This window comes from Rhinoraja longicauda, chromosome 12 (assembly GCF_053455715.1).
Source record: "Rhinoraja longicauda isolate Sanriku21f chromosome 12, sRhiLon1.1, whole genome shotgun sequence".
Taxonomy (NCBI): Eukaryota; Metazoa; Chordata; class Chondrichthyes; order Rajiformes; family Arhynchobatidae; genus Rhinoraja; species Rhinoraja longicauda.
The window spans coordinates 35518508-35535919 of record NC_135964.1 but is presented as its reverse complement, the minus strand read 5'-3'; the positions used below and the strand labels follow the sequence as shown (position 1 = coordinate 35535919).

The 17412-nt window shown below is 39.4% G+C and overlaps 1 protein-coding gene across 2 annotated transcripts in view; it reads left to right on the top strand.

Annotated features, from left to right (window-relative positions):
- LOC144598559 (uncharacterized) overlaps positions 1 to 17125 on the top strand; it is a 98706-nt gene extending 81581 nt beyond the window's left edge. For both annotated transcript variants that reach the window (XM_078408739.1, XM_078408738.1), the window contains 2 exons: positions 12687 to 12890; positions 15017 to 17125. In XM_078408739.1, the coding sequence (XP_078264865.1) occupies positions 12687 to 12890; positions 15017 to 15201 (389 nt within the window). In that variant the 3' untranslated portion in view covers positions 15202 to 17125. The remainder of the gene's footprint in view (positions 1 to 12686; positions 12891 to 15016) is intronic.
- The last annotated feature ends 287 nt before the right edge of the window (positions 17126 to 17412 follow it).

The window sequence follows — 17412 nt, the reverse complement described above, 5'->3', positions numbered from 1 at the left end:
GAAGTGGATCTAATTGTACTAAGATTCCCCTGTTGGTGAATTTTATTTAACCACTTGACCAAGTGGACCCGTTGGGCCCAATCCTCTCCTGCATTGGTGCAGCACCCTCTCCTCTCCTCTCCCTCTCCCCCCTCCACCTCTCCCCCTCCCACCCCCCTCCCCTTCCCTCCCCCCTCTCCCCTTCCTCCTCACCTCTTCCCTCCCTCCTCCTTCCCCCTCTCCCCCCTCCCCTTCCCTAGGAGATAGATTTAAACTTTAAAATGTGAATAACTTAAAAAATATAACACCAATTTCAATGAAACGTCTTCCATTAGCACCAAAGGGATGACGGTGAGTAAGGTGGGCCTAAATTTATCATATCATATCATATCATATATATACAGCCGGAAACAGGCCTTTTCGGCCCTCCAAGTCCGTGCCGCCCAGTGATCCCCCACGATTGCAGTTGTGGGGGGCTATTTCTATCTGTCTATGTCATGCTGAAAACTGAGTGCAGTGATCCCCGTACATTAACACTATCCTACACCCACTAGGGACAATTTTTTACATTTACCCAGCCAATTAACCTACATACCTGTACGTCTTTGGAGTGTGGGAGGAAACCGAAGATCTCGGAGTAAACCCACGCAGGTCACGGGGAGAACGTACAAACTCCTTACAGTGCAGCACCCGTAGTCAGGATCGAACCTGAGTCTCCGGCGCTGCATTCGCTGTAAAGCAGCAACTCTACCGCTGCGCTACCGTGCCGCTATCGTGTACCATTTTGGCTGTAGTTCAGGGACAAACAAACGGGTTTTAGTGTATAGATAATGTCCTGCTTTGTTACATTCTAAACTTGTGATGCAACAGTGCAGAGTAATTTTCCTCATGAATATGGGTAATAAACTCCTCAATATCTAGCTTAGGGAGTTTGCCTTGTTCCAATAGATCATGCACAGAACCATACATAATCGGACCTTCTGTGGTCCAAACCTCATGCTTTGGAGCTGAGGAAGAAACCAATCCACAGTTATGGTAAGTTCCTGCTCTTCTATTGTAAGTTTCAATTGCTCCTTCTCGCTTATTCAGACTCAAGCCACTATCTGAATCCACCCAAACACATTCAGACTCAAGCCCACTATCTGAATCCACCCAAACCTGAGTCAGGTTTGTGATCGAGTGTCACAAGGTGATTTGAAGTGACAAATTAACATTGTCTTCCTGTATTTGGATGCCTGATTTTCCTCTTGTGGCAGGGCCACAGAATCAACCAAGGAACACATACATTGCAATAGGTAAGGTATATCAAGGCCATTGTGCTGTAGGTGTTTGTCAGTACAACATAGAATTAGCACAGCCCAGTTACATAAACAAGTAAAGTTTCGGATGTGTACAGCTTTACAAAGGGAGGGGGGATGTGTACAGCTTTACAAATGTTCGAATGAGGATTTTCAAATATTGTTCTTATGCTGGGGTATTATGAAAAAAGAAACACTTTTTGATCTCAATCTGGATGCACTAAGGAAGAACAAAAACCTAAAATGGAAAATAGTACACAATTTTTATTTTTATTTCTTATTCGCAGCATAATGGGAGATCAGATAGCCTTCTTAGAAAGGGCTTACCTATATCTGAACAAACAGTAATAGATTTAAAGACCTTGAATGAACTACAAGGCCAAGCATGAAATATTTTCATAGAATCTTTATTTTAAAAAATTCAGACCCACGCAATGTACTTTGATAAACATGACTACTTGCAAACTGAATTGTCGGATTTATTTACCTTTTGCTTTCCCAGAAAGAATAAGTGCCAAGGTTTGGTGCATATTATTAATCAGAATGTACATAGAGTCATACAGCATGGAAACAGGCCCGACGGCAAAACATTCCCATGCCGACCATGTGTTTGGCCCATATCCCTCTAAATTTGTCCTAACCATGTACCTGTCCAAATGTCTTTTAAATGTTGTTCTAGTACCTGCCTCAACTGCATTCTTTGGCATCCCTTCTTTGACACCCCCCCCAATGGGTTCCCCCTTAATTCTTGACGGCCAAGAATTATGGGGGAACCCAATGGGGGGGGGGGGGGTAGGGGTCGAGGAAGGGATGATATAAAGTAAAATAATCTTTCACTTATGAAGAAGTCTACAGCTATGTGGATGATAAACATTTATTTTTCTCTCATACTGACAATCCAGTTCTCACTGTGTCCATGATTTTTTAAGAAGAGTACAAACCGACAGCAACTTGGGGGTTTTATTCACTTTGAACTTGGGAGTGAATGTAGGTGATTACCTGGATGATTTGTAGCCCTAGGAAAACCTTGCATTTTTACAAATGAAACCTTTTCATTGACGACTTGTTCTATTGGTGATTGTAAGGGCCAGAGGTATGGCTACTCAATAATGGAAATTCCATCCTTGTTCTATGATATTCCGAGATAGTTGCAGTGTTTTGACAATCACTGTTCAACAGTTTTACCAAAAAATAACAACGAACTGTCAGTTAAAAGGTCCTAAGCCAAGCTTTTGATGATTCATTTATCAACAATGGGCATGCTTAGAAACTTGAACATGAAATAGTCCTCACAGTCTTGTGGAGAATAGACTGAGCCACAGTAATGGTTGAGTCCCCAAATCTGGGGAGGACAAGAGATGACTTTTAAGGTCTTCAGAAGTAAAGCAATTGATAAGATGGAGAGGTTGGGGAAAGAATTCCCGAGAGTAGGTCCTTGTCATGATAGGAAAGCTACCAGTCTTGAGCATGGGAAAAGGTGCAAGTACTGTTGGTAGTGTTATCAGTGTGATAGAGGTATGGTATGGTTATAGAGTTGAAGCTACATAATGTTTTATGGCACGATTGGACTTCATATAACCATTAAATTAAGCCTTTCTCAAAGCAGCGCATTTTGCTTTTGATATTCTGACAACTTACATTTTGACTGTTCAGTTTTTGTAAATAAATTTGCTTCGAATTTAGGGTATAACTCTTAAGGTGAAGTTTCTTTTCAACTGACATTTTCGCTCCATTTTAGAGCATTTTTATCATTTTTACAAGACTGCTATTCCTCTCGAGAGCTCTATGCTCCAGACCCAATAATTGATGGTTCTGTTTATTATCATTGTTTATGTTAGTGTGGTTTGTGCTCTTCCTGTATATGATGACAAAATATTTAGTAGCTTCAATTTTTATTACACTGCCAGCAAGTTTTGTTGAGTTTTCAGCTCGTAAATTTGTTCTGTAAAATTTCTGCCAGTTCCATGTTTAAAAGTTGTCTAAAGCACAGAAAGACCTTTGATGGTTATGATCAGTGGTTTTTGCTTCACTGCAGCCAACAGTCTAACGAACAGACTTCAAAGGCTCAGGGAATTCATTAGACCGAGGATAAGTGTAGAAGGAACCAACATATCAAGGCCAAAAATCATCTAAAGTCATTTCACCTGTCATTTTCCCATAACAGAATAATTGTTGGATGAGAATCAGACAATATGTTGTGATATGTGACATCTTTATGATTTCCAGATTTCCCAGAGTAGGTCTGCTTTCATTGTGCTATGGAGAAGGGTTGGGAAGAGGAGATTCATTGCACAATCCCAGTTGAGACCATCTCATCTTCCAAGGCATCAATCTAAAGAGTCTTGATGAGGTGGGAGTCTAGGCAATCATTTTTGATGCCAACTTTCGTCTCGCCTTCTGTGCATTAGGATGAAAAGTCTCAGTTTGAATTGTTTATGATTGAGGTACAAATGTTTCTTGCTGCCTAGTTGACCCTTTGATCCTGCTTTGATTTATTCCGTTGAGTTGAGGTCAGCTTTGTGTCTCAGTGACTGATCTTAACTAAACTACTAACACTTGTAACATCTCCTGTGGTGACCATCTGATTTCAGGATTTCACAGTCTGGAGAGTTGTGATCGTGCTCTCCGATTTGACTTGTTTACTCTCTCATTAATTTTATCGGTACATTATTAATATAATTCTTGTTTTCCTATTGGTAATTAGTTTTTGCCAGCCTGCACCCAATTTGTACCTGGTCTACAAATTCCAATAACGGTGATCTGCTTTTTTCACCAATATTTCACTGCACTATTCTCTTTGTTTCTTTACTGCTTTGCAAGAATTTGTATCTACTTGTACTGCAGTTAAACTAATTTCAGCTGCAAACTTGGCAAGGTAGATCTGATATTTGGATATCTCTTGTTCAAGAACACCATGTCAAGCAATAATGGACTTTAGATGCTTCGTTGGTTTAGATAGTTGCATGTGACATCTTTATGTTTTCCATATTTTTCCTCAGTAAATCAGTTGCTACATTCCAACATGATTTCTCTGGTATCACTGAAAAAATCAAAGGAACCCTGTAGTAAAATTTACAGTAGGTATCATAGCTGGTGTCAACTGAGGTTCAGTGCTGTCGACAACATAATTCTTACCTTTAAGTCAGAAGCTTGTACGTTCAAGTTCAACTCCAGAAACCTGAGCTGCAGTGCTGAATGAGTGCTTCATTATCAGTAGTGCTGATTGTTTAATTGAAATGTTAAACCAAGGTTCCATCTGTGCTGTCAGGTGTATGCAAAAGATGCCAGAGCAATATTTTGAAAAGAGCACAGGTGTTATCCCTCATATCCTGACCTATATTTTACTTGCTTATCATGAAGGAGGCCATTGAACTTCTCGTGTCCTTGCCAGCTCTTAGAAGATCAATCCCATCAGTGCCAATACTGCCCCCTTTTTTTCCCTGCAACTTGTCCTCAGGTGCCCTTTGATTATGAGAGGCACTTAGTTACAATGGCTCGTTAACTGCCTGGCATATCTTTGAGATGTAGGAACAAACTGGAGCACTCGGCAGAAACTCATACAGCAAGCATGTAAGGTCAGGATTGATTGCAGGAACAGTGATAAAGTATCACTAACAACTACACCACTGTGCTAGCCAAGCGTATTATTATTGACAAGATATTATCCTAAAATTGATTGGCATATTTCCTACATTAGAAAAGCAACTACACTCCACAAGGTATTTTGAAGAATTTTATGACATTTAATTGTTAGTTTTATATTTTAATTATTGATCTGATCGTCAGTATTTGTATTGCCTTACTTTGAGTTTTGGCTGTGTGCCTGACCCGAGAAAAGGAAAAATCAATATAAAGTGTGGTGCACAATTTCATGAGCATATTTATCTGCAAGCCAGACAAGATCCTTTGTGGTTAGCCATATTTCTTTTCATCTTGTTCAAATTCAATATACTAGTAACTTAAAATAGACCTTTTGTGGTCATGTTATTTTTTAAAAGTTTATTTGGGGCTGAAAGGAAGAGAATTCAGCAGTTTGCATGAAATATTTCTGTTCAAGTACAGAGGGTCAGGAGCCGTGATCCCTCAATTTGACCACTGCCACTGATTTAAATACAGTACTGAGATGAATCGGGATCGTAGCGCTGAAAACACAAACCCTCTTCAGTTTTGAGGATAGTATTATCGCCATGAAACTGACAACAGGTAGGTGTGTGGAATGAGCTGCCAGAAGAGATAGTTGAGGCACATACAATAACATTTAAAAAGACACTTGGACAGTTACACAGAAAGGAAAGGTTAGAGAGATATGGGTCAAATGTAGGCAAATGTACTAGCTTAGATGGATCATCTTTGTCAGCATGAGTTGGGCTGAGGGGCTTGTTTCCATGCTATAATGCTCTATGACACTACTAGGTGGAGATTGTAAGTCCATGGATGTTGATTAATGGCTTTGTCCATCGAGTTAATGATAACATTATTTTTGTGTTTTTGCAGTGTATTTTCTGGCCATTGCAGGACCTCCGATCAAGGGCAATCTTGGGCTGTAGGTCTTTCTTGGGCATGTAGGAATCTGGTTTCACGCACAATGCTTCATTTCTGTATGTTAATTTTAGTGTGGATGCCTGATTAGCTGTGAGGGATCTTCTGGAGGTGTCCGTCGTTGGTACCTCTCCAACTTATGACCTTTTGTCAAACACTACCCAGGTCTAGTCCTTAGATAATGTCTGTATTATAGACCCGCGTCTCAACATCTCCTGGTTGGTTGCAATCAGTGCAATTGTGTCAGAGCAGTTTCACAATGTAAGCACAGGATCCCGAACCTCACTTTAATAGGTGTGGCTACTGAGGTAACACGTATATTCAATGAGTGCCCAGGTCCATCTGTCTATGTTGGCTTGTGGTGGATCATATGCAAAGTTCACAACAGGATTATGAAGCACTTAAGGCTTCTCAATGTTACATTGCAAATTAGCTGTGATATGCTTGTGTAATGAGCTCCAATGTGGACCAGTGGTCATCCCGAGTATGCAGTCATCACCTTTATGTAGAGTAATTAATATCCAGTGTTCATTTAGAAGTGAGATTAAAAAGATTGGTGCAACATCCATCACTTCACTTTTGGATGTCAGTTCAATCACTGGGAAGGCATTCTGTAGTGAGGGGAAAGAATGATAGATGGAGGAGAAATTATGTTCAACGAGAAAGAAGAACTAAATAGTCGTCTGCGTACAAGGGGCCCACATGAGATAAAATGCCTATGACAATGTCAGGTGAGGGAAGTAGCTGGAGGTGTACCTTTCTTTGGAAAGGAAAACCTTTAATGGACAGACATGAATCGTTGCTGCACCTAGCCTGTGGCAAGTACATCCTTTCTTAGCTTAAAAGAAGTCCAAAACTACACGCAATACTACAAAGTGCAGTGTCGCCATGGCCATACACACTTGCAACAAGACACCCTTACTCAAATAATAAACCCTCCCATAATGGAAACAAAATAACATGCTTTCTTAATTTTTTGCTGAACTTGCCTTTAAGTAACTTGTGTACTTGCATAGCCAGTTCTTTGGATATCATTACCTCTCATCATGTAACACTCTGCCTTTCTCTACTTGTAGCAAAGTGGGCGACAACACATCTTTCCACATTATATTCCATCTGCCATGTTCTCAACTACTCATTCACTCGTCAACTCCCTATTCCTTTAAAGCTTCTTTATATCTTTCCCGTACTCTTAATCTCACCTGGTTTAGATATCATAAGCAACTGGAAAATATGACATTTTCTTCACTCTCAAGTGTTGATATTAGACGTGAATAACTGGGACGACCAGTGGCCTGTGGACCCCACTGATAGTCTGTCAATCTGAGAAGGATCTATTTATTCCCACTTTTTACTTTCCATCCAATAACCTGTTCTCAAAATCATCATTGTTTCCATACTGAATATCCTCCACTTTTCAAAACTTACCTTTCTTCATGAAAATAAATCCTCCATCTATTGCTATCTTGTACACTATCATTCTAATTACCACCTTCCTAAAAAAATGGATCGACTGGGCTTATAATCACTGGAATTTAGAAGGATGGGAGGGAATCTTATAGAAACATATAAAATTCTTAAGGGTTTGGAAAGGCTAGATGCAAGAAAATTGGTCCCGATGTTGAGGGAGTCCAGAACCGGGGGCCACAGTTTAAGAATAAGGGGTTGGCCATTTAGGACAGATGAGGAAAAACTTTTTCACCCAGGGAGTTGTGAATCTGTGGAATTCTCTGCCACAGAAGTCAGTGGAGGCCAATTCACTGGATGTATTCAAGAGAGAGTTTGATACAGCTCTTCAGGCTAACAGAATAAAGGGATATGGGGAGAAAGCAGGAACGGGGCGCTGATTTTGGATGATCAGCCATGATCATATTGAATGGCGTTGCTGGCTCAAAGCACCTACTCCTGCATCTATTTTCTATGTTTCTAAAACTTCTCTTACACAGATCGCCTAATGATGTGTGCTCCTGCTGAATAAAAATTGTGCAGATTAAAAACACCCATATAGTGACTGAAAGCAAAAAGTATTATTCTTGCAGAAGAATACTTTTTGCTTTCAGTCACTATATGGGTGTTTTTAATCTGCACAATTTTTATTCAGCAGGAAAATATGACATTGCAGAAGAATAATACTTGCAGAAGAATAATACAACACAATTTTTCTTTGCCATAAACCAGTACTTCGAGAGTTACTGTCATTCCATTCAAGGACTTTGCAGCAGTGAATCTGTTTTAAGTTCTATGCTGCATCTGTTTATCGCCATCATGAAAAAAAATATTTTGGAAGTATTTCAAAGGTTTCAGGATTTAAAAAATAAGAACAGTCTAAAATGTCCTTGATGCTTGTACCAAATCTGATGAATAACTCATTTAGTAACAGGTCACTTTGGAAAAAGATTCAAGATGATAATATAGATGCTTTTAGTGTGTAAGTGTTTCAATCAAACAAGAATCATGAATATTGATTGCACTGTGTATTACCTTAAAATACCTCCTTGGCTCTATTTCCCACATAATATCTTTCCTTTTAAGAATGTCATGAGTCAACAGGCCCCCTGGTAATTTACCTGATGGGTCATTCTGTACATATGGGTCTCAACACACAGTGCAGGTAGCATAACTTAAACAATGACTTACCTGACATCATTCATGTTTCCAGACCAACGCATAAGCTGATCTTCTGCTCATACTTTCAGCTATCCCTTTGTTAGATTTGACCTTTTCAACACCTGATGGACACCCTCATTTGTACAACCTGTAAATTTGATGTTATCCCAAACTGCGCTGCCTGTATCCTACTTTGCACAATTCATTTATCACTCCTGCACTTGCTGACACTTGTAACCCTGTCTCTTGTTCCTCCCTGAACTTAAATGCTGCACCTTTGACAATCTTGCTTCCTTGGCGTTAAGCTCTAACCATCTCCTTGTTTGTTCTCTATTTTCTCCTCCAAGACATTTATCATAATATACTTGCTTGATAAAACCTTTTACGATCTGCCCCTGCTCAATCACAAATGTAACATTTTTGTCTACTGCCTTGTGATGTTTTGATAGACAAATGTAAATTATTGTGACTTACACTTTTTGGCAGTGGTGTCGGAAACTTCATCTGAGTAAACTATTTCCTTTCCATATTTTGAGGACTTAGAGCAATCATATTAGCACTTTACTTTTAGATCACCTTCGGCCCCAAAAGTGGTAGAACAGGCACAGGGTTTTGTCTCTATTGCAAAAAAATCCAAAGTTCATAGTGCAACCAAAGCCACAGTCCATAGAAGATCATAGTTGCTCAGGTTAATGTGTAATATTCAAGAACCTGATGGTTGCTGGGAAGAAGCTGTTCTGGAACCGGGGGGTTACGGTTTTCAGGCTCTTGTGCTTTCTTCCTGAAGGTAGAAGTGAAATGAGGGCGCGGCTAAGATGGTGTAGGTCTTTCATGGGCACTTGCTGCCTTTCTAGATTGCATCCCTATAGATCCCATCGATGGTGGGGAGGTCAGTAGCTGTGATGACCAGGCAGTGTCTACCATCTGTAGTCTTCGTTCCTGGACTTTCAAGTTGCCAAACCAGGCTGTATGCTCTCTACTATATACCTGTAGAAATTCAATAGAGTATCCGTCAACGTACCAAATGTCTTCAATCTGCTAAACTGAGTTTTCTTCGTGATCGATATGCTGAGCCCAAGACAGATCTTTAGAAATATGCACGCCCAGTAACGTAGCTGTTCACTCTCTCCACCACCATCCCGTCGATGATGACTGATTTGTGAATCCTCAGCTTTCCCCTCCTCAAGTCGACAATCGGCTTCTTCGGCTTGCTAACATTGAGAGCAAGAGTGTTGTTTTGGCACCATCCAATCACATTTTTCAATCTCCCTCCTATACGCTGGCTCATCATTACCAATTATTCTTCCAACAATGGTGGTATCGTCACGAATTTAAAGAATCCGTCTGAAGAAGGGTCTCGACCCACAACGTCACCCATTCCTTCTCTCCAGAGATGCTGCCTGTCCCACTGAGTGACTCCAGCATTTTGTGTCTACCTTCGATTGAAACCAGCATCTGCAGTTCTTTCCTACGCGTCACGAATTTAAAGGTGGCATTGGAACCATGTCTGGCTACACGGTCATGGGTATAGAGAGAGTTGCGCATGTGCTAATGCAATCGAGGAGGAAGAGTTGTTGCCAATTCAAATTGATTGTGGTCAAGGATCCAATTACATAGGGATAACCGGGGGCACAGTTCTCAGAGCTTGATGATAACTGAAGGGAAGATGGTATTTAACAACAGGCTGAAGTCGAACAACGGCCTTATGTACGTGCTAGATTGAGAGATTGCATAAACCAAGCTAAATGTCATTAACTTCAACACATCAATAAGAACAATGTGATGAAACTAACAATGAACGTAGATATGCACGGGGAAACCTACCATCACTATTCTATGAACCTTGCAATTGATGTTCTTGCTTCATCTTTCCATTGCAGGAAATATTTTGAAAATTCCCAATGCAGTGATCCACATACATGTTCCCTGAGGTAGAGCTGATGAGAATCTACTTTGTTTTTAATCAAGATAGCTGTACTTGACCGTCAAACACTCAATGCATGTAATATGATCTATTCCCACAAGTGACATTGCTTGCTTTGAACACTCAAGTGTTGTGAGAAAACTGACAAGCATTATCAACAAGGTTCTCATGGAGTGAATGTCAGGTCAATAAATGTATAACATCAGGAAAAACGAAATTTAAAAAGTGGTGAGAAAATGAGTTCAACCTGAAAATATACATATTTTGCAGAACAAATGCCTTGAAATGCAATTGAATTACTGGTGCATTAGATAAAGCAAACCACGAAGAAATATTGTGGACACAAAGTCTTATCTGTTGCTAGTAATAGATGTGCTTTTGGTGATCACATTGAACATTCATGCCGTTGTTGACCTCTGGTGAATAATCAATGTTCACAATTCATTAATCATGAAAGGATAACTAATATTTATAATAATAATGCCTCAAAGTAACATCAGATTTATCTAATAGATATTCTCCTTAACCAACCTAGATAATTTTTGATGAAGGAATGCCAGATTATTCCTGCAAGAAATATTATTATTGGGTTTCTTGACAGTAATTTTACATTTTCATAATTAATCTGCTTACTTTTGCCTGTAAATCTATAAATGAGGAAGCCTTGCCAGAAGAACATGGACATCTGGCACCTGGAGCTAACACTGACACAGTCCGATAAGGGTGAAAGAAATAGGATGTATTGATAAGGGAAATGAAGTAAGTTGGATATAAACTCTGGAACATAAATACCAGCATAGACATCAGTTCTAAAGACACATTTCTGTGTCTTTAGCTATGTAATTGCTGTACTAATGCCTTGATATCATGTATAGGTACAGAGCCATCATCCATGGACAGGTTAGTCACATATGGACCACGTAGAAACACAATGCCCTCTATATAAAGTTGAAGGTAACATTCCAAAAATATTCTCCCATCCTGAAATGCATTAAACTGGTAAACTGATTTTATATTTGTAGCTTTCAATCATCCATACAAAAGAAGATTTTAGATGGATTATTTCAGATTTATCTTTAAAATAATCCAGCCATATCAGGATGACCAAAATAATCAAGTTTGATGGTAAATGTCAATTAAAATAGGACAAAGTGAGACAGAAGCCAAGTGCAAGAAATCCAACAGTGATGTAAATTCTGGTGGAATGTGGCCACAATCAGCTAGATAATTAACTGTTAGGGTGGACAGGATTTCCAACAGACTAAAACATGGTTCATGACATTGAACTAAGCTGGATTTAATTATGGAATTTGTCTTCACTGCCTTCCTACCACTTGGTAACTAAGACATTGGGGTTCATGTTCGGCACAGACATTGTAGGCTGAAGGACCTGTTCCTGTACTATACTTTTCTACATTCTAGATCATGTGCATCAGGGAGAAACACAAGCAGTGCGTAGTGAAACTTTAGGAGTGGAAGACCAATGAAACGTTTAGCTTAGCCCGACATACAAAGACAGAACTGAGATGAGGAAAAACTTTTTCAGTCAGAGAGTTGTGAATCTGTGGAATTCTCTGCCTCAGAAGGCAGTGGAGGCCAATTCTCTGAATGCATTCAAGAGAGAGCTGGATAGAGCTCTTAAGGATAGCGGAGTCAGGGGGTATGGGGAGAAGGCAGGAACGGGGTACTGATTGAGAATGATCAGCCATGATCACATTGAATGGCGGTGCTGGCTCGAAGGGCCGAATGGCCTCCTCCTGCACCTATTGTCTATTGTCTACAGGCATTCTGTTCCTTAAAAGTATCAGTCTTCAAAGCAAAGCATTGGTACCAAATAGTTTCATTGAGACCATTGGTGATTTTTTTTTCTTTTCACATAATGTGACCTTATTGGTGTTGTACATAGCCTTAAAAAACCTCATCTGACAAATTATTGCCTTCTTCAAAACACAGCCAGTTTGGCTGAGGGATTATTTCAGTAATTGTGTTATCTACAAAAACGTACAATAATATGAAGTTTTAAAAAAAGCTTGTCATTTTTTTTGTTGTGGGACAAGGGTACTGACCTGAAACGTCACCTACCCATGTCCTCAAAATACTTGAAATATGTAATTCAATTGACTAGAATATAAATTAACTTGCAACATAGAGCAGCGTGTCCATTAGATTTAAACCAGGCAATGGAAAGGCTTGAATTACCAGTGAATCATCAATATATATAAATTCTTTCCCTATTATTGTGTGTAGAAAATGTTATTGGGGAATTTTTCACAAGTTCAATATTTCCCTTTCGTGTTCACAATTTGATTGATGACATGTAATCTACCTTTTCGTACTAGAGTGCCTCGGTAGATCTGACCGGAAAGTGGAGTTGCCAGCCTCTGTGATTCATCTTGCCAAGCAGAGGACACGTCCTGAATTGGCAGCTCGTTTCCTCATCAGACATCTCTTCCCAGACAGCATTCTTCTCAGGAGTAACGTGTACGGAGCAATTCGGAAAGGAAAAGCTCCTCTAGACTGTAATAAGATAAATGCTGTTAGAGGTGAGCTGCACTTGACCAATTTTGATATCCAGTTCAGCAGAGTTTTTTAAATTGGGGATAATTTGGATTATTGTGTATAAAATTAATAGAGTTTAGTGATATTCGTATAAAGTTTATTCATTATAGTTTAAATTAATTCTATGAAATAAACCAGAGAATTTTCAAAGGGCCTTCAAGGCTGGTTCAATAATTATAATGCCAACTGTTATCCTCACTACACAAACCTTTTGCAATGTTTAATATAGTGAAGGATGCTGTTTGAAGGAAGCCTCTTTGCACTGTGTGATATTGACCTTCTTGAGCACTGTAACTATACTTATTTCAGCAAGTGGAAACTATTCCATCACATTCCTGAAATGTGTTTATCAGTTGTAATACATGAGAAGTCAGGAGGTTATAGAATATCCAGTTTCTGACATCCTTTAAAATATTTATGGCATTTGTTTGCCTGGTTCATTTGAGCTTCTAATCAATAGTGGCCCTAGGATATTGATGGGGGATATTCAGGTGAAGATCATTCAACTGAAAGCTAAGGCAGCAAGGTGGCTGTGCTCTGCGATGGAACTTATTGTTGCTTGGTCCTTGTATGGGGGAATGTTATCACATATATGTTAACCCAAACCTCAATTTTACCTTGGTCTTGCTGTAATTGGGTAGACTGGTTTGATTTGCTAGTCATAGTCAGCAATGATCGGCCTATCTCTGAATTTGTGAATGTCAGAGAAGCGAAGTGGATGGTTGACTATCACCATGGACTCAGTGAGCCAAAGGCCTCTCTCGCTCTCTCTCTCTCACTCTCCCTTGGACAATGAAAGATCATTGCCAAGCCCCCTCAGTGGGACTCAGGTAGACCCCCAGATAGAGGAGGTGCGTGGTGCTCCATGCAAAAACTGCCATCTCCTGTGGCAGGGAGTCCACCTGCCACTGACCCACCAAGAGACTATAACACTTCCCCCAGTTGATCCTGGCGGACAACAGCTGCTGACCCTCACGCATCCTCCGCAGGTCAACAGGGTCGGTGAACATTAGGACGTCATCGGCATAGGCCGAGAGAACCATCTCCACCCCCAGCCCCGGCAAAGCCAGGCCTGCCAACCGCCTCCGAAAGAGGAACAGGAATGGCTCCACATTACTCTAGGGAGTTAGTTACCACAGCATTCTTCCTTTGTACCATGAACTGTAAGGTGTTTTTTTGTTTAGCACATGCTGCAACCCCAGTCCTACATCTGCATTCTGCAGTAATCACAAGTCTATCAGTGATTGCACCCCACCCAGAGTACATTCTGTGTCTGAGTTACCCTCGGTGCTTCTCATATCCTGTTTGATACATAGGCACACTGATAGATTAACCAAGAGAAAATGTTATTTACAATTGACGTTTTTTTGGCCAATGTTTTCCGTGAAAACAATTCTGAGGACTCCTAAAGGCATTCCCGTCCAAAACATTGCATCCCAAATGGCAGTAGATCTGTTCAGATGGTGGAAGAATGTTATTTGATATTAATACCCATAACAGTTGGGTGATACATGATTAGTCTGTGATACATGAATGGTCTCCTAACCTTGGCATCAGTCCCCAGATGTTAGAGAGGGTGACTTTTCATGATTGACACAACAGCACTTTGTCCTCTTGCTATCCTTACACAATGGCAGGATAACATTCCTTTGATATATAGGCCTGACACATTTCCCTCCAAAAACATTAAACAACTGAATTTACAAAATAAACCGAGTTACCCCCATCAGTTCTGCAAAAATTGACTGTAGGTCAACCATGCTCAATCTGACAAGCAGTTATACAAAAGGTATTAACCTATTGTGTTCCTCCAGGTATTAATCAAACCACTGTATGGTGCCAGGAGTTTTTAGTTTTACTCCAGATTTCCGACATCTGTTTTTCCTTTCATTTCTACTCAAAGCCTTATCCAGATGTTTAGGCATTTTGCATGGGCTTACTATGATTTCCACAAACCTCTCCTTAAACACCATTCTCTGGGGATATACATATATATATATTTATTTAATAATTTTAAGATGCCTTAGAAAAGTAAAGCCTTTTAAAAACAAATCTGAAAGTTATTTATCAGGTAAAAATATAATTTTGACTACTTTCCATTTTTCCACAGAATTTCTATCAGATTACTTTGCAGGTTTTGACCTGGCTGAGGATGGCAAAGACTGGAAAGTATGTGTTGATGCAATTAATGGTGTCATTCGATGTCTCAGATATGAACTAAAGAAGACACCACAAGGAAGGTCGTTCCTTAAACATTATTCATCACCTGTCCCAGGCCAAGTTGAGATGGAATGATAAGAAGCAAATGACTGAAGGTTGCATTTACACGATTACAGATGCAAATCCAAGTATTAATTGAATGCTCTGAGGTGTCAGGAAAATATGGAAAAATTTTATATAGGAACATTAAAGTGGACATCCCATGAGAAGGTTACATTCAGTTTCAGCTGTGTTTTGCTTAGAATGTAACAAAATCATTACTCAATTCTCAAAAATAAGAATTAAAAATGATAACGCTAGATTTTCATACCACATTCATTTTATCTGCGAGCAATACATCTGTTGACATAAAAACAGACCTCATTAAAAATGAAGACCAATACAGACATCTATTTGCACAGTTAAATGCATCTTTGCCCATAAAAATATGTAACAGTCTGCAGCTGAAGAGAGTGGAGTTCCCATATTGTTGTGAAAGGTTGATAACTTGAACCTTCACTAAAACATGCATCATCATAGTAATCGTAATCAGGAGATGACAAGCACACTGGCATCATGAATTCCATGGCCAATATCCTCCAAGATATGGACAGGGCAATTCTAACCCTCTGCAGACTCAGACAAATGGTGATTGAAATTCACCCAGGTTACTTACATGCTGGAAACCTGTCCAATTTCCAGCATTATGATTTTTTAACCTAATTTGCCATACAAGCTATAAAGTCATTATTAACGTATGCCTGTTCTGTCCCAACTTCATCACTGATAGTCAACTGAAGTCATAATTCAGGCACATTCGGGCAGGGGAGTTCTCTTTATTTCCTTGCCAAGCTGAGTGAAGTCAGAAAAGCATATTTCATAGACAAAAAACTAAAGAAAAGATTTTGGAAGCTTTGCTTTCCCTGCTACAGAAACTCTTCCTCTATTCTTCCTAAGCATGACAGATAGTTCTATGGTACCAATGTCAGCAGGTTTAGCAGGTCAGCATAGATAGTTCATATCTATGTTCCAGGTATCTGACATCCACCTGCTCAGTACCACAAAAAAAATTAAAATTGAAACCCCAGGCACTGTGTGTGAATTCACCGGCAGAGCAGTTACTAGAAATAAGAATAAATGTGTTTTAAATTTGTGATCATCATGATTTTATGCTGGAGAGGCTAGAGAATGAGAGTAGTGTTATATTTGATGGTGACTGAATATGTACAGTTGTGAATTCCTTCTCTGAAAGGAATTGCTGTACCAAGACTAGGCACTGAATTAGTCTAAAGATAATGATCCAGTCTATTATAACTAAATATAAATCTGGCCTTAGCTTGGTCGTAGTACACTCATCTCTAAGCTGGAAGGCTGTAGATTTAAGTCCAGAGACACCCGATCACAAAATATCCCAGTGGTACACTGACACAGTCTTCCACTGCATTTGGTCCTGTCCTTCAGGTGATATTTTAAACCATATCCTATCAGCCTTCAAATTCTTGAAGAATAATATCAATTCCTCAGTGAAGGATTTAACCGGTTTAATTGTTTTATTATGGACTAATGAGGGATATTGCCATGTACAGATTATTTGCAGCAGTTTCTGCATTGCTACAGTGACAGCAATTGTAAAGCGCTTTTGGGCATACTGAAAGACAATGCAGAAGATGGTGAAAACAAAGAATTTAAGATGAAGACATTTGGACCATTTTGCTCATAATAGCTCTTATCCAATTACTTTCATCCCTTGTTCTTTTTCTGCACCCCTAAAACATTTTGCTTAACAATTCAGTATAACTGTGACTGGAAAGTTGCCATGGAACCTATTTCCACCCTATTGAGTAATGCATCCCAAATTATAACAGCTATAAATGAAAGGGTTTTTTTTCTACCTTTTTAAAGGGTGCTTTGCCTGTTCTTCACTGTTTAGACTTTGTAGTTCCAGTTAATAGTCTCTTTGAAAGATCTATTTTATGAAACATTTTTAAAACTTTAATCCACCTTTTTTTTAATTAAAAATTTGCTTATTTACATGTGTATTAATTTGTATTCATGAACATTTATACACACTGACTTAACTCTGGCATGTTTGTTATTTTGCAGCAGCTCACATTTTTAATTTGAGACTTAACTACTGGGTTACTTGCTCCTCTCAATTGGATGTGACCCAGCTCCCCTGCAGTTATTTTTTTAGATAAATGAGCTTGAAAGGAAAACCTTGTATGTATTGTTTAGAAGCCGCAGATGGTCAAGGACAGGATTAGTGAGGTACAAGGTCATTGGTTATTTATGGGCAAGTATGTGCAC